At 45.9% G+C, this 25,428-nt stretch overlaps 3 protein-coding genes across 4 annotated transcripts; 1 reads left to right on the forward strand and 2 right to left on the reverse strand.

Annotated features, from left to right (window-relative positions):
• Positions 1–401: 401 nt before the first annotated feature.
• LOC139412750 (large ribosomal subunit protein uL16m-like) lies at positions 402–6,615 on the reverse strand. 2 transcript variants are annotated; one of them, XM_071159435.1, is made up of 6 exons: positions 6,549–6,615; positions 5,265–5,336; positions 4,077–4,225; positions 3,521–3,814; positions 727–928; positions 402–617 (listed from the first exon to the last, which is right to left on the reverse strand). In XM_071159435.1, exons 1-5 carry the CDS (start codon positions 6,613–6,615, stop codon positions 737–739), a joined length of 774 nt encoding a protein of 257 aa, XP_071015536.1. In that variant the 3' UTR covers positions 402–617; positions 727–736. The 2 variants fall into 2 exon arrangements, with proteins under 2 accessions (XP_071015536.1, XP_071015535.1); XM_071159434.1 differs by having other exon boundaries at positions 402–928.
• Positions 6,616–15,554: 8,939 nt separating this feature from the next.
• LOC139413982 (cotranscriptional regulator ARB2A homolog) lies at positions 15,555–18,497 on the forward strand. Its single transcript, XM_071161867.1, has 3 exons — positions 15,555–15,828; positions 15,958–16,477; positions 18,251–18,497. Exons 1-3 carry the CDS (start codon positions 15,555–15,557, stop codon positions 18,495–18,497), a joined length of 1,041 nt encoding a protein of 346 aa, XP_071017968.1.
• A 2,986-nt stretch (positions 18,498–21,483) lies between these two features.
• Positions 21,484–24,257, reverse strand: LOC139414035 (thioredoxin-like protein 4B). Its single transcript, XM_071161911.1, has 3 exons — positions 23,035–24,257; positions 22,704–22,855; positions 21,484–22,494 (listed from the first exon to the last, which is right to left on the reverse strand). The coding sequence occupies exons 1-3, from the start codon at positions 23,164–23,166 to the stop codon at positions 22,329–22,331; spliced, it is 450 nt and encodes a 149-aa protein (XP_071018012.1). The 5' UTR covers positions 23,167–24,257; the 3' UTR covers positions 21,484–22,328.
• Between the last annotated feature and the right edge of the window lie 1,171 nt (positions 24,258–25,428).

A 25,428-nucleotide genomic window follows, 5' to 3' on the forward strand; every position in this document is an offset into this window, starting at 1 on the left:
GTAATGAATACAAACCCCACACACTGCTTCCTTGGTGACGTTATGGTTTCATTCCATTATATTATATAGAGAGAGGCAGCTGTGGAGACATTGTGCGTCATCTATCGCCATCAGACTTCAACTAAATGAGTGAACCTGTAGTCAGCATTTCATTGTACTGTGTACCATGTGTATATCCTGTACATTTGACAAATCAATACGTCACTCAAGACCAGTTTGTGTCCAACAACATCACATGACCAGGGGTCATGGGGTCAAATGTTTTGGTTGGAGAGATCGGCACATAATGACCTTTAAACAACGTTGGTCATCAAATGTCAATCTGTCACACTAACATTCATTCTTCAGATGGCTCCAGATTAAACAGTCGTTTAAAAACAGAAGATTAGAAGACAAGTATCTTTATTTCCTGATTGGACACCAATCACTGATCTGGTACAGACAAGTAACAGGCTACATTCCAATAAGGGAGTCACACAGAAGGAGAGAATTCTCTACGTGACTGCCAGGATTTTGGCTCCATGGGCTGTGTCTGACATGGCACCCGGGCTCTGGTCAAAAGTAGTGCACCGAATAGGCAGCCATTTTGGCTCCATGGGCTGTGTCTGACATGGCACCTGGACTCTGGTCAAAAGTAGTGCACCGAATAGGGAATAGGCAGCCATTTTGGATGCAAGCCATGTTCCAAAGCGCAGTCAGCTGTTAAAATGTATTTGAGGGCACCACGGAGACTCCCTCACACCCTGCCCGGGTTGTGGAACTTTCCGCTGTACTTCCCGTGGTTGTGGAGGTCAAAGGGGCTGAGGACCCTCCTGACCCCCAGCATGTTGCCCCTGGCGATCCTCTGGAAGGTCCAGGGGTTCTGGTTGTTCTGCTCCATGTCCTGCTGCTCCTGCTGCATGGCTGCCAGGCTCTCTCTAGACACTACCTGGTGGAGAGAGGGGTCAGAGGTTACACTAGGTCACGGTATAGTGTTCCTGCTCCATCGCAGCCAGGTTCTCTCTGCTTACTACCTGGTGGAGGGGGGTCAGAGGTTAGAGGTCAGGTATAGGATTAGAATCAGAGGAAATAATAGACATGTCTTTAGAATCAGATTCATAGTCCTCCCTATAAGGTGGCACGGTAGAATGTAATGAGGTCTATGATGCTATCGCAGTAGAATGTAATGAGGTCTCTGATGCTACCACAGTAGAATGTAACGAGGTCTCTGATGCTACCACAGTAGAATGTAACGAGGTCTCTGATGCTACCACAGTAGAATGTAATGAGGTCTCTGATGCTACAGCAGTAGAATGTAACGAGGTCTCTGATGCTACCGCAGTAGAATGTAATGAGGTCTCTGATGCTACCACAGTAGAATGTAATGAGGTCTATGATGCTATCGCAGTAGAATGTAATGAGGTCTCTGATGCTACCACAGTAGAATGTAACGAGGTCTCTGATGCTACCGCAGTAGAATGTAACGAGGTCTCTGATGCTACCACAGTAGAATGTAATGAGGTCTCTGATTCTACCGCAGTGTAATGTAACGAGGTCTCTGATTCTACCACAGTAGAATGTAATGAGGTCTCTGATGCTACCGCAGTAGAATGTAACGAGGTCTCTGATTCTACCACAGTAGAATGTAACGAGGTCTCTGATGCTACCACAGTAGAATGTAATGAGGTCTCTGATGCTACCACAGTAGAATGTAATGAGGTCTCTGATTCTACCACAGTAGAATGTAATGAGGTCTCTGATGCTACCACAGTAGAATGTAATGAGGTCTCTGATGCTACCACAGTAGAATGTAATAAGGTCTCTGATGCTACCACAGTAGAATGTAACAAGGTCTCTGATTCTACCGCAGTAGAATGTAATGAGGTCTCTGATTCTACCACAGTAGAATGTAACGAGGTCTCTGATGCTACCACAGTATAATGTAACGAGGTCTCTGATGCTACAGCAGTAGAATGTAATGAGGTTTTTACTGATACCACAGTAGAATGTAATGAGCTCTCTGATTCTACCGCAGTAGAATGTAACGAGGTCTCTGATGCTACAGCAGTAGAATGTAATGAGGTTTTTACTGCTACCACAGTAGAATGTAATGAGCTCTCTGATTCTACCGCAGTAGAATGTAATGAGGTCTCTGATGCTACCACAGTAGAATGTAATGAGGTCTCTGATGCTACAGCAGTAGAATGTAATGAGGTCTCTGATGCTACCACAGTAGAATGTAATGAGGTCTCTGATGGTACCACAGTAGAATGTAATGAGGTCTCTGATGCTACCACAGTAGAATGTAATGAGGTCTCTGATGCTACAGCAGTAGAATGTAATGAGGTCTCTGATGCTACCACAGTAGAATGTAATGAGGTCTCTGATGCTACAGCAGTAGAATGTAATGAGGTCTCTGATGCTACAGCAGTAGAATGTAATGAGGTCTCTGATGCTACAGCAGTAGAATGTAATGAGGTCTATGATGCTACCACAGTATAATGTAATGAGCCCTCTGATTCTACCACAGTAGAATGTAATGAGCTCTCTGATTCTACCGCAGTAGAATGTAATGAGGTCTCTGATGCTACCGCAGTAGAATGTAATGAGCTCTCTGATTCTACTACAGTAGAATGTAATGAGCCCTCTGATTCTACCACAGTAGAATGTAACGAGGTCTCTGATTCTACCACAGTAGAATGTAATGAGGTCTCTGATTCTACCACAGTAGAATGTAACGAGGTATCTGATGCTACCACAGTAGAATGTATTGAGGTCTCTGATGCTACCACAGTAGAATGTAATGAGGTCTCTGATGCTACCACAGTAGAATGTAATGAGGTCTCTGATGCTACCACAGTAGAATGTAATGAGGTCTCTGATGCTACCACAGTAGAATGTAATGAGGTCTCTGATGCTACCACAGTAGAATGTAATGAGGTCTCTGATGCTACCACAGTAGAATGTAATGAGGTCTCTGATGCTACCACAGTAGAATGTAATGAGGTCTCTGATGCTACCACAGTAGAATGTAATGAGGTCTCTGATGCTACCACAGTAGAATGTAATGAGGTCTCTGATGCTACCACAGTAGAATGTAATGAGGTCTCTGATGCTACCACAGTAGAATGTAATGAGGTCTCTGATGCTACCACAGTAGAATGTATTGAGGTCTCTGATGCTACCACAGTAGAATGTAACGAGGTCTCTGATGCTACCACAGTAGAATGTAATGAGGTCTCTGATTCTACCACAGTAGAATGTAATGAGGTCTCTGATTCTACCACAGTAGAATGTAATAAGGTCTCTGATTCTACCACAGTAGAATGTAACGAGGTCTCTGATGCTACCACAGTAGAATGTAATGAGCTCTCTGATTCTACCACAGTATAATTCAATATCCCAAGCCTAATAGGGAACTAGTTTTTCCCCCCAACATATCCCTGCATTTAGAGGAGCAGCTGCTACTGTGATTGGCCAGCACCACCCCTAGATGTGGCCCTTTTATTAACCCTTTAAGTGTCCCCAGTGGGGAGCTGACCTTGGCAGGGAAGGGCAGTTTCTTGGCCACTTCCTTGAGGATAGGCTCCACCTCGCCCAGTTCCAGCCGTCCCCCAACCTCCACAATCATCCGTCCGTACTTCACCGGTGTGACGTAGTGGTCTATGTTCCCTTTGCCCCCGCCCATCCTCTGGCCCAGGCCCTTCCTGGTGATGGGCTTGTAGGGGGCGTTAATACGCCAGCGGGCGAAGGTGGTGCGAGGGTCCATCCTCCTGTTGATGGTCAGACGCATCATCTCCATGTGACCAAAGTGGAGGTAGCCCCCGCCCAGCGCCTGAGGAGAGGAGGATGATTGGATAAGAAGTGGAGGTAGCCCCGCCCAGCGCCTGAGGAGAGGCGGATGACAGGAGGAAGTTTGAAACAGTGAAGAAATAAATGAACTTTTATCAATCACAGAACAATTCTGGAACATTGACCTTTAGGGGGTTGTTTTGATCAATATAACTACATCCACAGACCCTGATGGGAGATTATTTTAACACCTAACCCTCGTAGGCATGTAGACGGAGTTCTCTGTGTATTCAACACACACTCACCACGATGCCGTACTGTCCCTTGGTGAAGGTGTTGGCTGTCTGGGCTGGTCCCTGGATGTCTCTTAGCTTCTTCATCTCCTTCCTCGCCTTCTTAAAGTTGGGCACCTTGTTCAGAAACTTCAGCTTGGGTCTTTCAGGTAGCACAACCTCTACAGGGGTCACAGAGAGGGGGTCACAGAGAGGGGGTCACAGAGAGGGGGTCACAGAGAGGGGGTCACAGAGAGGGGGTCACAGAGAGGGGGTCACAGAGAAGGGGTCACAGAGAGGGGGTCACAGAGAGGGGGTCACAGAGAAGGGGGTCACAGAGAAGGGGGTCACAGAGAAGGGGGTCACAGAGAAGGGGTCACAGAGAAGGGGTCACAGAGAAGGGGTCACAGAGAGGGGGTCACAGAGAGGGGGTCACAGAGAGGGGTCACGGTAAACAGTATATGGGGTCTGGGTGATCTTGACCTGTAGCCAATGTGTGTGTGCGGTCAGAAACCTTGACGGATATGATGCAATGTTGTTATGATGCAAACTGAATGCTTGACCACCATGACCATCAAACTTGTCGCCATTCTAGATAAGAGGTTCAACACAATGATTCAATCATTCTAGATAAGAGGGGTTCATCAACACAATGCTTCATCCATTCTAGGAAGCCAGTTCAACACAATACTTCATCCATTCTAGGAAGCCAGTTCAACACAATACTTCATCCATTCTAGGAAGCCAGTTCAACACAATGCTTCATCCATTCTAGGAAGCCAGGTCAACACAATGATTAATCCATTCTAGGAAGCCAGGTCAACACAATGCTTCATCCATTCTAGATAAGAGGTTCAACACAATGCTTCATCCATTCTAGGAAGCCAGGTCAACACAATGATTCATCCATTCTAGGAAGCCAGTTCAACACAATGCTTCATACATTCTAGATAAGAGGGGTTCAACACAATGATTCATCCATTCTAGATAAGAGAGGTTCAACACAATGCTTCATCCATTCTAGGAAGCCAGGTCAACACAATGCTTCATCCATTCTAGGTTAGAGGTTCAACACAATGATTCATTCATTCTAGATAAGAGAGGTTCAACACTATGCTTCATCCATTCTAGGAAGCCAGGTCAACACAATGCTTCATCCATTCTAGGAAGCCAGGTCAACTGATTGAATGCTGAAGGTACATGGCAAAGAAAGATGCTTACCGCTGTAGTCTGGAGGCACCTCGTATGTCTTCATCCCAGCAGACAGGACCTTCCGATGACTCTTCAGGACACCTAGACAACAAACAATCATAGTTTTATATTGCTGCTAGCTAGCTAAAGCCGTTAGCTAGAAAGCCCAGCTAATATAATAGTGGCTGCAGGCAGCCAGTCAAGCGTGTTGCAAAAGATTGCAAGAATACAGCATGAGCATTTATTTAAGATCATCAAGCTGGTTGGTTTGTAGGGTAACCATTCACAGCTAGCTAGCTCCTTCTTCGTCTAACTGGTTGGTTTGTAGGGCAACCATTCACAGCTAGCTAGCTCCTTCATCTGGACTGACAGGCTCTCGGCAGGACCGACCCGACAGGCTCTCATCAGGACCGACCCAACAGGCTCTCATCAGGACCGACCCGACAGGCTCTCATCAGGACCGACCCGACAGGCTCTCGGGCCACAGAACGAGCAGTAAAGCTCCTTGGGTTGTACACTCTATGCATTTGTAAACTAAAAGGTGGTCCTGAGTAGAAATTGGAACCATATTACTGCGGCAGCAGCTTTCACTTCTTTCCTACTGATAAACCTTTTGGCCTCAACCACTCTGCCTCCCTTCACATTGTCTTTAATATCATCTGTGAACATATTGGGACACCAGCGATGACTCTACTCAACCAAGCATAAGAACCCGGGACATGACTTTTCATCTTCTTCCCATTAAGCTTTTCCAATTGCATCATCTTCCCTTGATGAGCCTGACAACTACAAAATATTTGCAATCTACCTTTTCTAATGAACCGGGCCAGTTTGACTTCACACCTCTCTCTTTCTCTATGACATTGGTTCGTCAGATAGTGTGTAAATGAAGCCCTGTGGTCTCATCAAACACCATCACGACTTTCCACTACAACACATCACTACTATTGTTTCCTGCCTTGGCCCTCTTTATGCTTTCTTTACTAGACGCTCCATCGTTTCCTGTATCAGGATCTCTCTTCTTCCTGTCTTTCGGACTACAGCCCATTCAGATCCGTGACCCTCATCCTTCCGCTCCAGATCACAACTGACACCTATATTGTTCGGCTGTTTATTTATTCTCCAATCTTTTCTCCATTTCGTCCACACTACTCGCGTCCATTTCCAACATGAGCTAGTTGTCAAGCCCTCTCTCACACTCAAAACACGGGCCAGTCTTGTCATGTTTTTTGATGAGATAAAGAACATTGAACAGTTTGCAGCGTGACAGGTCTACCCCTCGTCCGCAAACCAGCTACTGTGACAGAACCTTACCTTGGAGCCCCGTGGATCTACCAGTGTTGGCCAATCCGACAAGAGCGGATTTGATTAGAGAAAGCATAGCAGCAAGTTATAACTAACTATTAACTATGTTCGAAATTGATATTTTATGTTATCGTCACCATCATTTCAAATAAACAACTATTAAAGGTTACGATAAATAGGTTCGTTCATAAAATCACGCGTTGCACAAGGTCACGTCGCTATGAAGTGGGCAAGAATGACTAAGTACTTCCGGGTTATGGATTTTTGCAACCCTTCAGAATAAAAGTTCCATAATTAGGGCGAAAATGATGGAAAATGTATATAATTATTAATATATTGTATACTAAGTTATCATACAAAGAATAATTAAAAGTAGTTCTATAAGATATTATGTCTTAAAAAATATATATATGTCAAGCCTACATGATCAACAATGTTTTTTGTAAGCTGATTGTTCACTCTTTAAGGGCCACAGAACGAGCAGTGACGCTCCTTGGGTTGTACACTCTATAGATTTGTAAACTAGAGGTGGTCCTGAGTAGAAATTGGAACCATATTACTGCGACACAACAAACAGGAAATTGTGTACTACGGTGCAGTATGTCCAATATGAAAAACGTACTGAACATCGTGCAATATGAAATGGGCTAATTAACGATGGGATTTAACCAGATAAATGTAAATAAATGTCATTTTAAATGTAATAAGTATTTATCATAAGAGGAACCATACACAATAACTGGTAATGCTGCATACTCTCACCTTTATGGTAAAAAATAATTATACATTGCTGAGGTGTATATTATTATCTATATTATTTTCGATTAATCTCTGCATGTACTCCCGTGATGAACCCGCTCTCGCCTGCTGTACTACGATGTCAGGATTGCAGGCACGTACTTTGTCAATGGCTGTGACGTAAAGTTCAGCCAGGAGATGATGGACAGTCGGGAAGAGCGAATGAAAATGGTAGGCGGGACATTCCAGGCTCAGAAAATGTACTACTGTATCCATGGGAACCAGGGCTATTGCTCAATACACGCCATTGATTTATAAGCGATTTTATTTTATTTTATTTTACTAGACAAGTCAGTTAAGAACAAATTCTTATTTTCAATTACGGCCTAGGAACAGTGGGTTAACTGCCTTGTTCAGCGGCAGAACGATAGATTTTTACCTTGTCAACTTGGGGATTTGATCCGGCGACATTTCGGTTACAAGTCCAACACTCTAACCACTACGTACCGGTTGGAACCGGTACCAGAACCACGCAGGTCCCCTAAACAGAAAAAGTGTTTTCTAAAGTTCATTAGTATAATAATATTATTATTCATATTGTTATTACTATCATTATTAATAGTAGCATTATAAATAATTGTTTTGTTTATTTGTATTATTGTTGTTCCATAGTAACTATCTAATAATCATTACTTTTAATGCTGTTAACAATAATGTCAATGCTATAATATTATTTGTGCTATAAAGGCGATTCACTTTATTATTATTTTCATATAGTTAATCAAAAGTATGCTAACATTTCTTTATAAAATGTTACAAATTTCGACCATTTGTATTATTTTTCACCCAAATTCATTGCGGGACTTTTATTTTAAAGGAAAATCCCTGATGTCACTGCCTTATTCTTGCTGGCGGGAACGATGGTGGCAACAACATCCGGTGCCCTGGTAATATTGCACCGTGTGGAACACATACATGGAATCCAATAGTTCCTATTGACACTTCACCAAAACAGGTGTCCAGAAATTAAACGAGGTTACTTGCTCAGCTGAGATGCATAACAATGATCTGGTTATTCTCGTTTGCTTTATGTCTGTTTAAACTTTATATGATGACCATTGATACATAAGAAACATATTGGGTTAGGGAGCCTTTTTCTCAAATGGGTGTTGGGAATCAGTGGGTGTTAAATGGGTATAGGGAATCGGTGGGTGTTAAATGGGTATTGGGAATCAGTGGGTATTAAATGGGTATTGGGAATCAGTGGGTGTTAAATGGGTGTTGGGAATCAGTGGGTATTAAATGGGTATTGGGAATCAGTGGGTATTAAATGGGTATTGGGAATCAGTGGGTATTAAATGGGTATTGGGAATCAGTGGGTATTAAATGGGTATTGGGAATCAGTGGGTATTAAATGGGTGTTGGGAATCAGTGGGTATTAAATGGGTATTGGGAATCAGTGGGTATTAAATGGGTATTGGGAATCAGTGGGTATTAAATGGGTATTGGGAATCGGCGGGAATTAAATGGGTATTGGGAATCAGTGGGTGTTGGGAATCAGTGGGTATTAAATGGGTATTGGGAATCAGTGGGTATTAAATGGGTATTGGGAATCGGTGGGTGTTAAATGGGTATTGGGAATCAGTGGGTATTAAATGGGTATTGGGAATACCAAGCAGTGATGCAGCCAGTCAGGTTGTAGTGTATTGGTGATGCAGCCAGTCAGGTTGTAGTGTATTGGTGATGCAGCCAGTCAGGTTGTAGTGTATTGGTGATGCAGCCAGTCAGGTTGTAGTGTATTGGTGATGCAGCCAGTCAGGATGTAGTGTATTGGTGATGCAGCCAGTCAGGTTGTAGTGTAGTGGTTGTAGTGTAGTGGTTGTAGTGTATTGGTGATGCAGCCAGTCAGGTTGTAGTGTAGTGGTGATGCAGCCAGTCAGGATGTAGTGTATTGGTGATGCAGCCAGTCAGGATGTAGTGTATTGGTGATGCAGCCAGTCAGGTTGTAGTGTATTGGTGATGCAGCCAGTCAGGTTGTAGTGTATTAGTGATGCAGCCAGTCAGGTTGTAGTGTATTGGTGATGCAGCCAGTCAGGATGTAGTGTATTGGTGATGCAGCCAGTCAGGATGTAGTGTATTGGTGATGCAGCCAGTCAGGATGTAGTGTATTGGTGATGCAGCCAGTCAGGTTGTAGTGTATTGGTGATGCAGCCAGTCAGGTTGTAGTGTATTGGTGATGCAGCCAGTCAGGATGTAGTGTATTGGTGATGCAGCCAGTCAGGTTGTAGTGTATTGGTGATGCAGCCAGTCAGGTTGTAGTGTATTGGTGATGCAGCCAGTCAGGTTGTAGTGTATTGGTGATGCAGCCAGTCAGGATGTAGTGTATTGGTGATGCAGCCAGTCAGGTTGTAGTGTATTGGTGATGCAGCCAGTCAGGATGTAGTGTAGTGGTGATGCAGCCAGTCAGGTTGTAGTGTATTGGTGATGCAGCCAGTCAGGTTGTAGTGTATTGGTGATGCAGCCAGTCAGGTTGTAGTGTAGTGGTGATGCAGCCAGTCAGGTTGTAGTGTAGTGGTTGTAGTGTAGTGGTTGTAGTGTATTGGTGATGCAGCCAGTCAGGTTGTAGTGTAGTGGTTGTAGTGTAGTGGTTGTAGTGTATTGGTGATGCAGCCAGTCAGGATGTAGTGTATTGGTGATGCAGCCAGTCAGGATGTAGTGTATTGGTGATGCAGCCATTCAGGATGTAGTGTATTGGTGATGCAGCCAGTCAGGTTGTAGTGTATTGGTGATGCAGCCAGTCAGGTTGTAGTGTAGTGGTTGTAGTGTAGTGGTTGTAGTGTATTGGTGATGCAGCCAGTCAGGATGTAGTGTATTGGTGATGCAGCCAGTCAGGATGTAGTGTATTGGTGATGCAGCCAGTCAGGATGTAGTGTATTGGTGATGCAGCCAGTCAGATTGTAGTGTAGTGGTGATGCAGCCAGTCAGGATGTAGTGTATTGGTGATGCAGCCAGTCAGGTTGTAGTGTATTGGTGATGCAGCCAGTCAGGTTGTAGTGTATTGGTGATGCAGCCAGTCAGGATGCTCTTGATGGTGCAGTTGTATAACTTTTTTGAGGATTTGAGGAACCATGCCAAATCTTTTCAGTCTCCTGAGGGGGAATAGGCTTTGTCGTGCCCTCTTCACGACTGTCTTGGTGTGTTTGGACCATTCTAGTTTGTTGGTGATGTGGACACCAAGGAACTTGAAGGTCTCAACCTGCTCCACTACAGCCCCGTCGATGAGAATGGGAGAGTGCTCGGTCTTCAATCATCTCCTTAGTCTTGGTTACATTGAGGGATAGGTTGTTATTCTGGCACCACACGGCCAGGTCTCTGACCTCCTCCCTAAAGGCTGTCTCACTTATTGATGGTGTTGGAGTCGTGCTTGGCCACGCAGTCGTGGGTGAACAGGGAGTACAGGAGGGGACTGAGCATGCACCCCCGAGGGGCCCCCGTATTGAGGTCAGCATGGCAGATGTGTTGTTACCTACCCTTACCACCTGGGGGCGGCCCGTCAGGAAGTCCAGGATCCAGTTGCAGAGGAAGGTGTTTAGTCCCAGGGTCCTTAGCTTAGTGATGAGCTTTGAGGGCACTATGGTATTGAACGCTGAGCTGTAGTCAATGAATAGCGTTCTCACGTAGGTGTTCCTTTTGTCCAGGTGGGAGAGGGCAGTGTGGAGTGCAATAGAAATTGCATCACCTGTGGATCTGTTGGGGCGGTATGCAAATTGGAGTGGGTCTAGGATTTCTGGGATAATGGTGTTGATGTGAGCCAATGGTTGGTCCTGGCTCCAAGTGGGTGGGCCAATGCCCTCCCAGGCCCACTCATGCCAGTGCCCCTGCCCAATCATGTAAAATGCATAGATTGTTTTCAGACCAGGCGTATTTATCCTGGTAGCGGGAACCCTTTCTAGTCCGTCATGCTCTCTGACCACAACACCTCTCATCAACCACTCCTTGACCTTGTCCCTAATCTTTGACCTCTGACCCTGTGTTCCTGCAGTGGCACCTGGAGGTCCGACCCCCTGTATGACAGCAGGGGTAGACAGACAAGTAGACGGATCAACACGGCGAAAGGTAATTTGGATACAAGCCACCAAACATCATCACACACACTCACAGCACCCGGCAGACATAGAGAAAGATCTAGCAACATGCAAACTCATATACTTCATAATACGTTCATGGTGGAACAATTGCCAATGTGTGGATAAAGATGACAGTCCTGAAATGGCCATATCATATTGCTCAGTAATAAATAGTGTGAATTAAGTGTACAATAAAACGTAATATTTTTAATAAAAGCATCTCTGTGTGGTTAAAGCTTGTTATCTCTAAGTTAAACATAAAATGTAAAAAAAATTTAAAAAAAAAAGCATATATTTGTATCTTGTGACTGATTATGTCACGCGGCATTTCCATGCCATTCGCGCACTATGTCATGCACCTTTGACCTATAGACGGGGGTTGAGTCGTCGCGTCGTCGCTTTTCGTTTGTAGCTTCCATCTGTCAAAGCATCATCGGAGCGGTCATTACTAATATTCAGTCGAGAGTAAAGTAACGTTTAGTGCCTTTTCTCATTGGCTTCTTTGGGTTATTGGATACAACTGGTCACCAGAACGCATTCAGCGACTATTTTTGGCTGACGAGTGCCACAAACGCATCACTTTAGCCAGGTATGTTTTGGTGAGGAGGGATGCTATTAGCCAGTAGCCATGGTGATAAATGAACTGATAAATCCAATGCAAAAATAAATCCTAGTTTAAATAAATGGTAATGCAAACCGTTTGACCTGTTATTGGTTAGGATATACAGCGTGGTTCCAAATTATTGACACCCTTGGTTAGGATATACAGTGGGGTTCCAAATTATTGACACCCTTGGTTAGGATATACAGTGTGGTTCCAAATTATTGACACCCTTGGTTAGGATATACAGTGGGGTCCCAAATGATTGACACTCTTGGTTAGGATATACAGTGTGGTTCCAAATGATTGACACCCTTGGTAAAGATGAGAGAAAAAAGGACTGTATGAAATGTGTTTATGAACTGCCCTCTGCAATTCAAAGGTTTTCAATGGGGTTTTTAAGTCCGGAGACTGAGATGGCCATTGCAAAATGTTGATTTTTGGTGGCCAATTAACAATTTCTTTGTGGATTTTTATGTGTGCTTGGGGTTATTGTCTTACTGGAAGATCCACTTGGGGACAAGTTTCAGCTACCTGACAGAGGCAACCAGTTTTTATGGGGCTAAAATGTCCTGGTACTTGGTAGAGTTCATGATGCCGTTGACCTTAACAAAGGTCCCAGGACCAGTGGAAGCATCCGGAGCCCCGGGACCAGCGGAAGCATCCGGAGCCCCGGGACCAGCGGAAGCATCCGGAGCCCCAGGACCAGCGGAAGCATCCGGAGCCCCGGGACCAGCGGAAGCATCCGGAGCCCCGGGACCAGCGGAAGCATCCGGAGCCTCGGGACCAGCGGAAGCATCCGGAGCAGCATCCGGAGCCTCGGGACCAGCGGAAGCATCCGGAGCCCCGGGACCAACGGAAGCATCCGGGGCCCCGGGACCGGCGGAAGCATCCGGAGCCCCGGGACCGGCGGAAGCATCCGGAGCCCCGGGACCGGCGGAAGCATCCGGAGCCCCGGGACCGGTGGAAGCATCCGGAGCCCCGGGACCGGCGGAAGCATCCGGAGCCCCGGGACCGGCGGAAGCATCCGGAGCCCCGGGACCGGCGGAAGCATCCGGAGCCCCGGGACCGGCGGAAGCATCCGGAGCCCCGGGACCGGCGGAAGCATCCGGAGCCCCGGGACCGGCGGAAGCATCCGGAGCCCCGGGACCGGCGGAAGCATCGGGAGCCCCGGGACCGGCAGAGGCAGAACGGCCCCCATAACATCAAAGATCCAGCACCATATTCCACAGTAGGTAATGGGGTTATTCTCTGCTCATACATCCTGATTTGGACACCAAACACACCGCTGGTCTGCGTGGACAAAGAGCTCTATTTACAGGTGATCTGACCCAAAGCACCAGGTTCCAATCCAAGCGGCGTTTAGAAAACTCCAGCCGTTTACATTTGTTGGATGACATGAATAGAGAGCTCTTTAGCCACACACCAATGGAACAGTTGTATTAGCATAACATTATATAATTACCCCCCAAAAATCACAGCGTACAATATAGCTCAGTGTTTGTATAATTTAATACAGTCATTTCTGCTCATCTTTATCAAGGGTGTCAATCATTTGGAAGCCCACTGTGTCTATTACATGAAATGTAAAATGATCCCCGAAAACAAATAACAATGTGCTTACTTCCTCAATACTCCCAGGCTAGAGACTAACGGGATCAGATAGCCCTTCCTCAATACTCCCAGGCTAGAGACTAACGGGATCAGATAGCCCTTCCTCAATACTCCCAGGCTAGAGACTAACGGGATCAGATAGCCCTTCCTCAATACTCCCAGGCTAGAGACCAACGGGATCAGATAGCCCTCCCTCAATACTCCCAGGCTAGAGACTAACGGGATCAGATAGCCCTTCCTCAATACTCCCAGGCCAGAGACTAACGGGATCAGATAGCCCTTCCTCAATACTCCCAGGCTAGAGACTAACGGGATCAGTTGGCCCTCCCTCAATACTCCCAGGCTAGAGACTAACGGGATCAGATAGCCCTCCCTCAATACTCCCAGGCTAGAGACTAACGGGATCAGATAGCCCTTCCTCAATACTCCCAGGCTAGAGACTAACGGGATCAGATAGCCCTTCCTCAATACTCCCAGGCTAGAGACTAACGGGATCAGATAGCCCTCCCTCAATACTCCCAGGCTAGAGACTAACGGGATCAGATAGCCCTTCCTCAATACTCCCAGGCTAGAGACTAACGGGATCAGATAGCCCTTCCTCAATACTCCCAGGCTAGAGACTAACGGGATCAGATAGCCCTTCCTCAATACTCCCAGGCTAGAGACTAACGGGATCAGATAGCCCTCCCTCAATACTCCCAGGCTAGAGACTAACGGGATCAGATAGCCCTCCCTCAATACTCCCAGGCTAGAGACTAACGGGATCAGATAGCCCTTCCTCAATACTCCCAGGCTAGAGACTAACGGGATCAGATAGCCCTCCCTCAATACTCCCAGGCTAGAGACTAACGGGATCAGATAGCCCTTCCTCAATACTCCCAGGCTAGAGACTAACGGGATCAGATAGCCCTTCCTCAATACTCCCAGGCTAGAGACTAACGGGATCAGATAGCCCTTCCTCAATACTCCCAGGCTAGAGACTAACGGGATCAGATAGCCCTTCCTCAATACTCCCAGGCTAGAGACTAACGGGATCAGATAGCCCTTCCTCAATACTCCCAGGCTAGAGACTAACGGGATCAGATAGCCCTTCCTCAATACTCCCAGGCTAGAGACTAACGGGATCAGATAGCCCTTCCTCAATACTCCCAGGCTAGAGACTAACGGGATCAGATAGCCCTCCCTCAATACTCCCAGGCTAGAGACTAACGGGATCAGATAGCCCTTCCTCAATACTCCCAGGCTAGAGACTAACGGGATCAGATAGCTCTCCCTCAATACTCCCAGGCTAGAGACTAACGGGATCAGATAGCCCTTCCTCAATACTCCCAGGCTAGAGACTAACGGGATCAGTTGGCCCTTCCTCAATACTCCCAGGCTAGAGACTAACGGGATCAGTTGGCCCTTCCTCAATACTCCCAGGCTAGAGACTAACGGGATCAGTTGGCCCTTCCTCAATACTCCCAGGCTAGAGACTAACGGGATCAGATAGCCCTTCCTCAATACTCCCAGGCTAGAGACTAACGGGATCAGATAGCCCTCCCTCAATACTCCCAGGCTAGAGACTAACGGGATCAGATAGCCCTTCCTCAATACTCCCAGGCTAGAGACTAACGGGATCAGATAGCCCTTCCTCAATACTCCCAGGCTAGAGACTAACGGGATCAGATAGCCCTTCCTCAATACTCCCAGGCTAGAGACTAACGGGATCAGATAGCCCTTCCTCAATACTCCCAGGCTAGAGACTAACGGGATCAGATAGCCCTTCCTCAATACTCCCAGGCTAGAGACTAACGGGATCAGTTGGCCCTCCCTCAATACTCCCAGGCTAGAGACTAACGGGATCAGATAGCCCTTCCTCAATACTCCCAGGCTAGAGACTAACGGGATCAGTTGGCCCAGTGTTTGACATCTCTCTTTATGCTTTGCGCCAGGATGGAGTTAATATTGGACACCGCTAAGAGCCAGGGTCAGACCCAGAGCCAGGGGGGTCAGACTGTCTCCCCTCCCTCAATCTTCCCCTATCGCTTCACCTCGGACGGGCGTCTGTGTCACCGGGTCACCCAGGAGCCCTTCATGTTCCAGCGGAGCTGTGACCCAGACGCCACCCAGAGAGAGGACCAGGCCTTATGTCTCCACATCACCCAACACGTTCACTCTCTCCTGGAGGAGCAGCTGCACCTCTTCAGGCTCTACCTCCCACCCCACAGCAAGGAGCTCTACCTCCCTCCTCCACCCCACAGCAAGGGGGTCTACCTCCCTCCTCCATCTCTCAGCAAGGGGGTCTACCTCCCTCCTCCATCTCTCAGCAAGGAGGTCTACCTCCCTCCTCCACCAGAGCATCAGGGGCAGGGGGACCACAGGGTCTACTTTAGCCCCCACCAAGGAACCCTCAGCCAGGGCTACGTGTACCTCTCCCCTGGGGCCCTGGAGAGCCCTGCCACCCTGTTGGTGGTGGTCCAGGACCGGGGAACGATGCGCTGCGGGCTGTGGAGCTGGAGGGCTGCTGCCAGCCGAGGTCTGGAAAGAGGCAGCATGATCCCCTACGTGAAGAGGGTCCTAGAAGAGGGCAGCTCTGTCCTCCTGATGAACCCCAACCAGGGAGGAGGTGTTGGGGAGACTCCGGAGGAGCACGTTCACCGCGTCTGGGACCTCCTGGTGTCGCGCTGCGTCTCCCGGCGTGTCGTCGTGGTAGCGCACGGTTACGGAGGCCTGGCGTTCGTGGACCTGCTGTGCCGACGCCCACAACAAGTGGTGGGGCAGGTGTGGGCGGCGGCCTTCCTGGACTCCTCCCACAGCCTGTGGCACCAGCAGTTGGACGCGGTGGGCCGGGAGTGGCTGAGGACACGCTCTAGGAGGTGGGTTGGTGTCTTTATATAACCAGGGAAGTCAGGACACGCTCTAGGAGGTGTCTTTATATAACCAGGGAAGTCAGGACACGCTCCAGGAGGTGGGTTGATGTCTTTATATAATCAGGGAAGTCAGGACACGCTCTAGGAGGCGGGTTGATGTCTTTATATAACCAGGGAAGTCAGGACACGCTCTAGGAGGTGGGTTGATGTCTTTATATAACCAGGGAAGTCAGGACACGCTCTAGGAGGTGTCTTTATATAACCAGGGAAGTCGGGACACGCTCTAGGAGGTGGGTTGATGTCTTTATATAATCAGGGAAGTCAGGACACGCTCTAGGAGGCGGGTTGATGTCTTTATATAACCAGGGAAGTCAGGACACGCTCTAGGAGGTGTCTTTATATAACCAGGGAAGTCAGGACACGCTCTAGGAGGTGGGTTGGTGTCTTTATATAACCAGGGAAGTCGGGACACGCTCTAGGAGGCGGGTTGATGTCTTTATATAACCAGGGAAGTCAGGACACGCTCTAGGAGGTGGGTTGATGTCTTTATATAACCAGGGAAGTCAGGACACGCTCTAGGAGGTGGGTTGATGTCTTTATATAACCAGGGAAGTCAGGAAACACTCTAGGAGGTGTCTTTATATAACCAGGGAAGTCAGGACACGCTCCAGGAGGTGGGTTGATGTCTTTATATAACCAGGGAAGTCAGGAAACACTCTAGGAGGTGTCTTTATATAACCAGGGAAGTCAGGACACGCTCCAGGAGGTGGGTTGATGTCTTTATATAACCAGGGAAGTCAGGACACGCTCTAGGAGGTGGGTTGATGTCTTTATATAACCAGGGAAGTCAGGACACGCTCTAGGAGGTGTCTTTATATAACCAGGGAAGTCAGGACACGCTCCAGGAGGTGGGTTGATGTCTTTATATAACCAGGGAAGTCAGGACACGCTCTAGGAGGTGGGTTGATGTCTTTATATAACCAGGGAAGTCAGGACACGCTCTAGGAGGTGGGTTGATGTCTTTATATAACCAGGGAAGTCGGGACACGCTCTAGGAGGCGGGTTGATGTCTTTATATAACCAGGGAAGTCGGGACACGCTCTAGGAGGCGGGTTGGTGTCTTTATATAACCAGGGAAGTCGGGACACGCTCTAGGAGGCGGGTTGATGTCTTTATATAACCAGGGAAGTCGGGACACGCTCTAGGAGGTGGGTTGATGTCTTTATATAACCAGGGAAGTCGGGACACGCTCTAGGAGGTGGGTTGATGTCTTTATATAACCAGGGAAGTCAGGAAACACTCTAGGAGGTGTCTTTATATAACCAGGGAAGTCAGGACACGCTCCAGGAGGTGGGTTGATGTCTTTATATAACCAGGGAAGTCAGGACACGCTCTAGGAGGTGGGTTGATGTCTTTATATAACCAGGGAAGTCAGGACACGCTCTAGGAGGTGTCTTTATATAACCAGGGAAGTCAGGACACGCTCCAGGAGGTGGGTTGATGTCTTTATATAACCAGGGAAGTCAGGACACGCTCTAGGAGGTGGGTTGATGTCTTTATATAACCAGGGAAGTCGGGACACGCTCTAGGAGGTGGGTTGGTGTCTTTATATAACCAGGGAAGTCAGGACACGCTCTAGGAGGTGGGTTGGTGTCTTTATATAACCAGGGAAGTCAGGACACGCTCCAGGAGGTGGGTTGGTGTCTTTATATAACCAGGGAAGTAATTGACAATATATTCTCTTTTACATTGCACATTACATAACATGTTGCCTTTTAGGTGGGTACTGAGCTCCAAGCCCCTGAACCAGCCGGTGGGGTCGCTGAAAGCAGGATGCCCTCAGATGTCAGCTGGGACACAGAGTCATGACGCGGCTCCATCTGTCTGCATGGAGTCTGTGTTCAGGTTCTTCTCCAAAACGCTGAGTCCTAAACCACCCACCACCTTCAGTATGGTGACCCGCAGCAGGGGCACAGTGGGACAGATCAGACCTCACAACGGGAGAGGCATCACCAGGCCTTATTGACAGCACCAGTGGGACAGATCAGACCTCACAACGGGAGAGGCATCACCAGGCCTTACTGACAGCACCAGTGGGACAGATCAGACCTCACAACGGGAGAGGCATCGCCAGGCCTTATTGACAGCACCAGTGGGACAGATCAGACCTCACAGCGGGAGAGGCATCACCAGGCCTTACTGACAGCACCAGTGGGACAGATCAGACCTCACAACGGGAGAGGCATCGCCAGGCCTTACTGACAGCACCAGTGGGACAGATCAGACCTCACAACGGGAGAGGCATCACCAGGCCTTACTGACAGCACCAGTGAAGTACAGGAGTACAGTGGGAATTTAGTATTTATCTTACGGTCAGAAAGACACGTGTCTAATTCACGCGAATACATTTTCCTGGACTCTGGATGAGGTCATCCTAAATATTTAGTTTAATTTTGTTAAGACACTCCAGGCCCTCCTAAATATTTAGTGTCATTTTGTTAAGACACTCCAGGTCATCCTAAATATTTAGTGTCATTTTGTTAAGACACTCCAGGTCATCCTAAATATTTAGTGTCATTTTGTTAAGACACTCCAGGTCATCCTAAATATTTAGTGTCATTTTGTTAAGACACTCCAGGTCATCCTAAATATTTAGTGTCATTTTGTTAAGACACTCCAGGCCCTCCTAAATATGTAGTTTCATTTTGTTAAGACACTCCAGGTCATCCTAAATATTTAGTGTAATTTTGTTAAGACACTCCAGGTCCTCCTAAATATTTAGTTTCATTTTGTTAAGACACTCCAGGTCATCCTAAATATTTAGTGTCATTTTGTTAAGACACTCCAGGTCCTCCTAAATATTTAGTGTCATTTTGTTAAGACACTCCAGGTCCTCCTAAATATTTAGTGTCATTTTGTTAAGACACTCCAGGTCATCCTAAATATTCAGTGTCATTTTGTTAAGACACTCCAGGTCATCCTAAATATTTAGTTTCATTTTGTTAAGACACTCCAGGTCATCATATTTAGTGTCATTTTGTTAAGACACACCAGGTCATCCTAAATATTTAGTGTCATTTTGTTAAGACACACCAGGTCCTCCTAAATATTTAGTGTCATTTTGTTAAGACACTCCAGGTCATCCTAAATATTTAGTTTCATTTTGTTAAGACACTCCAGGTCCTCCTAAATATTTAGTGTAATTTTGTTAAGACACACCAGGTCCTCCTAAATATTTAGATTCATTTTGTTAAGACACTCCAGGTCATCCTAAATATTTAGTTTCATTTTGTTAAGACACACCAGGTCATCCTAAATATTTAGTGTCATTTTGTTAAGACACTCCAGGTCATCCTAAATATTTAGTGTCATTTTGTTAAGACACTCCAGGTCATCCTAAATATTTAGTGTCATTTTGTTAAGACACACCAGGTCATCCTAAATATTTAGTTTCATTTTGTTAAGACTCTCCAGGTCCTCCTAAATATTTAGTGTCATTTTGTTAAGACACTCCAGGTCCTCCTAAATATTTAGTGTCATTTTGTTAAGACACTCCAGGTCCTCCTAAATATTTAGTGTCATTTTGTTAAGACACTCCAGGTCCTCCTAAATATATAGTGTCATTTTGTTAAGACTCTCCAGGTCCTCCTAAATATTTAGTTTCATTTTGTTAAGACACTCCAGGTCCTCCTAAATATTTAGTTTCATTTTGTTAAGACACTCCAGGTCATCCTAAATATTTAGTTTCATTTTGTTAAGACACTCCAGGTCCTCCTAAATATTTAGTTTCATTTTGTTAAGACACTCCAGGGTCGGACTTGTCGACAGCAGATTGTGGATAAATACTTTTTTTCATCTTACTATCTGTAAAATACTAAAGACATTTATGTAAAATGCTTTTTTTTTTTGGCACATTTTTACAAATGAAATGTTATCTAGAATAAAAATGTACAGCATTATCAACAATTCCCTCGGGGTAATATATCTCATGGTAACCACACAACTCTGGGTAATATATCTCATGGTAACCACACAACTCTGGGTAATATATCTCACGGTAACCACACAACTCTGGGTAATATATCTCATGGTAACCACACAACTCTGGGTAATATATCTCATGGTAACCACACAACTCTGGGTAATATATCTCATGGTAACCACACAACTCTGGGTAATATATCTCATGGTAACCACACAACTCTGGGTAATATATCTCATGGTAACCACACAACTCTGGGTAATATATCTCACGGTAACCACACAACTCTGGGTAATATATCTCATGGTAACCACACAACTCTGGGTAATATATCTCATGGTAACCACACAACTCTGGGTAATATATCTCACGGTAACCACACAACTCTGGGTAATATATCTCACGGTAACCACACAACTCTGGGTAATATATCTCATGGTAACCACACAACTCTGGGGAAGTCTGGGTAATATATCTCATGGTAACCACACAACTCTGGGGAAGTCTGGGTAATATATCTCATGGTAACCACACAACTCTGGGGAAGTCTGGGTAATATATCTCATGGTAACCACACAACTCGGTGAATGTAGATGACTCTGAGAAGAATGAGTAGGTGTGGGAAGTCTGACTTTATGGAAATGTCAGTTAACGACAAGTAACACTGAAGACGAACACCAAAAGCCCATTTAGACCCAATCAGCCTCTTCAAAATAAGTTACTAAATACAAGATAATACAAGGATCTCCAGTACTGTCTGTGGTGCCTGGGCTTAGATAATACAAGGATCTCCTGCAGTCTGTAGTGCCTGGGCTTAGTTAATACAAGGACCTCCAGCACTGTCTGTGGTGCCTGGGCTTAGATAATACAAGGATCTCCTGCAGTCTGTAGTGCCTGGGCTTAGATAATACAAGGATCTCCTGCAGTCTGTAGTGCCTGGGCTTAGATAATACAAGGATCTCCAGCACTGTCTGTGGTGCCTGGGCTTAGATAATACAAGGATCTCCTGCACTGTGAATGGCCTTATTACATTTATTGTGGTGAAACAGTAGAGATGAAACCAAACATTATTTGAAGTGACACATTTATTAACACATTTCAAAAGGGGTCAGACCTTGTCACCAAACATACATTAGATTCAGCATTCCAACTTTAAACAAGAGGCAACAAGAAATGTCCAGCTGTCAACGAGTCTTCATTGTATGAAATAAAGGATTGTCCACTCTGACATGTACCTGTGTCTCTTATAGAGATCTATTTCCCTAGGAAATATCAACCCTCACGTTATGGACAGTTTCACTAAACACTACATCAGAATGGTGAAGTGAGATGGCGCCAGCTGCAGTGGTGTCTCTTGATAACGCCAATACCACAATTGTCCAGGCTGAGCCAATCGGTTCTGTGCTGGGCCAATCCGTTCTGTGCTGGGCCAATCCGTTCTGTGCTGGGCCAATCCGTTCTGTGCTGGGCCAATCGGTTCTGTGCTGAGCCAATCGGTTCTGTGCTGAGCCAATCTGTTCTGTGCTGGGCCAATCCGTTCTGTGCTGGGCCAATCCGTTCTGTGCTGGTCAGACGTTTTCTTTTCCCATGAATTGTCGGCAGCTTGAGCGCTCAAACCGTGCTGAAGGCCCCCCAGACAACATCTGAAGCCAGGGTGCTTGAAACCGCGCTGAAGGCCCCCAGACAAGATCTGCAGCCAGGGTGCTTGAAACCGCGCTGAAGGGTGGGGAATCGTGGTGAAATCTAGATCCCATGGTTGAGCAGGTCGTGATGGGGTTAGATCCCATGGTTGAGCAGGTCGTAATGGGATTAGATCCCATGGTTGAGCAGGTTGTGATGGGGTTAGATCCCATGGTTGAGCAGGTCGTGATGGGATTAGATCCCATGGTAGAGCAGGTCGTACTTGGGGATGTTCTGAGGGTCGATGGGACTCTTGACGATCATCTTCCCTCTCATAGCTCCTCTGTAGATCACCTCGATCAGATCCAGGAAGTCCTGCTTGGTCTTAAAACTGCCCACAAACTTGGTGTGATCTGGAGACCTGTATAGGGACAACAGTGTTTTAGCTATAGGCCTACAAAGGGGAAATGGTTTGTAGCTAATATGAGGAGTACCCACAACTATGACATTAAAAGGGGAGTGTGTTACAACTCACTGAAACTAAGACTGTATAATCAACCAGTGGTATTCTAGCGCCCGAGTCCAGTTGTAGGCCATCTTCCTTCTCAACACTAAGATGTCACCACTCACCCATAATCAACCTTCATGTGTTGTCCGTTGAAGAAGAAGACGGTAGATGGGATGTAGCTGATGTCGAAGTATCTCGTGTAGACGGGAGCCGAGTCCACATCCATGATGTAGATAGACGCCATGTTACTCAGGTCGTGGGCGGTTTTGGACAGCTGGCAAAATAATGACAACACGGGCATTCCGATTCAGACAGACAAACGTTTTTTTTTTTTTTTACAATGACAGTGTTGGTGTAAATATTGGTAACGACTGACATGCATGTCAATGTTTACTGGCCACAACATTGTAGTAGTTAGCCAGCTAGCTACACATGCTAATGTTAGCTACTTACAATCTCGTCAAGCTGCAGGCAGACCGAGTCTTCATCTCTTCCAAACCGAAGAACTACAACCTTTTCAGCGACAGTTTTTATTACTTCGTCTATGTCCCTTTTGCATGACAATTTGGCCAAAAACAAACTCATTTTGTTAGCTGCTGGCTAGCACTGTCTTCAGTTTGACAAACGAAAATGGACGTACCGGTATGTTGTGTAACACCATAAAACGTCCGTCAGAAACTGTGACCGAACAGCCGCTAGTGTCCGCTGCTTCTTTCCTGTCGTTTGAGCCAAGTATGTTGATATTTGTTTAACGTCTAATACTGCGTTTTACTAGTATATCCGTACGTAGTATGGCTAGTACATTTTAGCTTGCTGTTTGGGGTTTCATAGCACTTTGAGATATCAGCTGATGTAAGAAGGGCTTTAATAAATACATTTGATTTGATTAGAAGCAGTAGGCTAGAAAGATTTCAGACACAACCACAGTTTTTCGTACTTTTGTTCACTTTTGTTCAAATAAACACACAAAAAAACACTCAATCCATCAACAAAAACAACTACGTTTAACTTATATATTAAAGTGAGCATGTTTTTCTATACAGTTAACCATTGGGGTGTCTGAAGAAAGGGAGAGAGACAAAAGAGAGAACCAGAAATCACCCTGTGTGTGGTACATATCTATTCAATCTATCTCATCTACATACAGTTGAAGTCGGAAGTTTACATACACCTTAGCCAAATACATTTAAACTCAGTTTTTCACAATCCCTGACATTTAACGCTAGTAAAAATTCACTTTCTTTAGGTCAGTTAGGATCACCACTTTTAAGAATGTGAAATGTCAGAATAATAGTAGAGAGAATGATTTATTTCAGCTTTTATTTCTTTCATCACATTCCCAGTGGGTCAGAAGTTTACATTCACTCAACTACCTATCAGGTAGCATTGCCTTTAAATTGTTTAACTTGGGTCAAACGTTTCAGGTGGCCTTCCACAAGCTTCCCACAATAAGTTGGGTGAATTTTGGTCCATTCCTCCTGACAGAGCTGGTGTAACTGAGTCAGGTTTGTAGGCCTCCTTGCTCGCACATGCTTTTCAGTGCTGCCCACAAATTTTCTATGGGATTGAGGTCAGGGCTTTGTGATGGCCACTCCAATACCTTGACTTTGTTGTCCTTAAGCCATTTTGCCACAACTTTGGAAGTATGCTTGGGGTCATTGTCCATTTGGAAGACCCATTTGTTTTGGAGCAGTGGCTTCTTCCTTGCTGAGCGGCCTTTCAGGTTATGTCGATATAGGACTCATTTTACTGTGGATATAGATACTTTTGTACCTGTTTCCTCCAGCATCTTCACAGGGTCCTTTGCTGTTGTTCTGGGATTGATTTGCACTTTTCGCACCGAAGTACGTTCATCTCTAGGAGACAGAACGTGTCTCCTTCCTGAGCGGTATGACAGCTGCGTGGTCCCATGGTGTTTATACTTGCGTACTATTGTTTGTACAGATGAACATGGCGTTTGGAAATTGCTCCCAAGGATGAACCAGACTTGTGGAGGTCTACATTTTTTTTGTCTGATGTCTTGGCTGATTTCTTTAGATTTTCCCATGATGTCAAGCAAAGAGGCACTGAGTTTGAAGGTAGGCCTTGAAATACACCTCCAATTGACTCAAATGATGTCAATTAGCCTATCAGAAGCTTCTAAAGCCTTGACATTTTCTGTGATTTTCCAAGCTGTTTAAAGGCACGGTCAACTTTGTGTATGTAAACTTCTGACCCACTGGAATTGTGATACAGTGAATTAAAAGTGAAATAATCTGTCTTTTAACAATTGTTGGAAAAATTGCGTGTGTCATGCACAAAGTAGATGTCTTAACCGACTTGCCAAAACTATAGTTTGTTAACAAGACATTTGTGTAGTGGTTGAAAAACAAGTTTTAATGACTCCAACCTAAGTGTATGTAAACTTCCGACTGTATATACCAGAACCATGTATCCCAGGTCATTCCACTGTATCAGAACCTTCCAGAGATCAGCTGTTTCACTACATGTCTATGGAACCCCTGGCAACAGAACCAGTGATGCTGGAACAGTCAGTGTCTATGGCAACAGAACAAGTCATGCTGGATTAGTCCGTGTCTATGGCAACAGAACCAGTGATGCTGGAACAGTCAGTGTCTATGGCAACAGAACAAGTCATGCTGGATTAGTCCGTGTCTATGGCAACAGAACCAGTGATGCTGGAACAGTCAGTGTCTATTGCAACAGAACAAGTGATGCTGGAACAGTCAGTGTCTATGGCAACAGAACAAGTGATGCTGGAACAGTCAGTGTCCATGGCAACATGTTTTGGTAACTCCTCTTCTTAACAGGAACAGAGCCTGGTGTTTATTTCACGGCAATACAAAC

The sequence above is a fragment of the Oncorhynchus clarkii genome, chromosome 7 (assembly GCF_045791955.1).
Source record: "Oncorhynchus clarkii lewisi isolate Uvic-CL-2024 chromosome 7, UVic_Ocla_1.0, whole genome shotgun sequence".
NCBI lineage: Eukaryota > Metazoa > Chordata > Actinopteri > Salmoniformes > Salmonidae > Oncorhynchus > Oncorhynchus clarkii.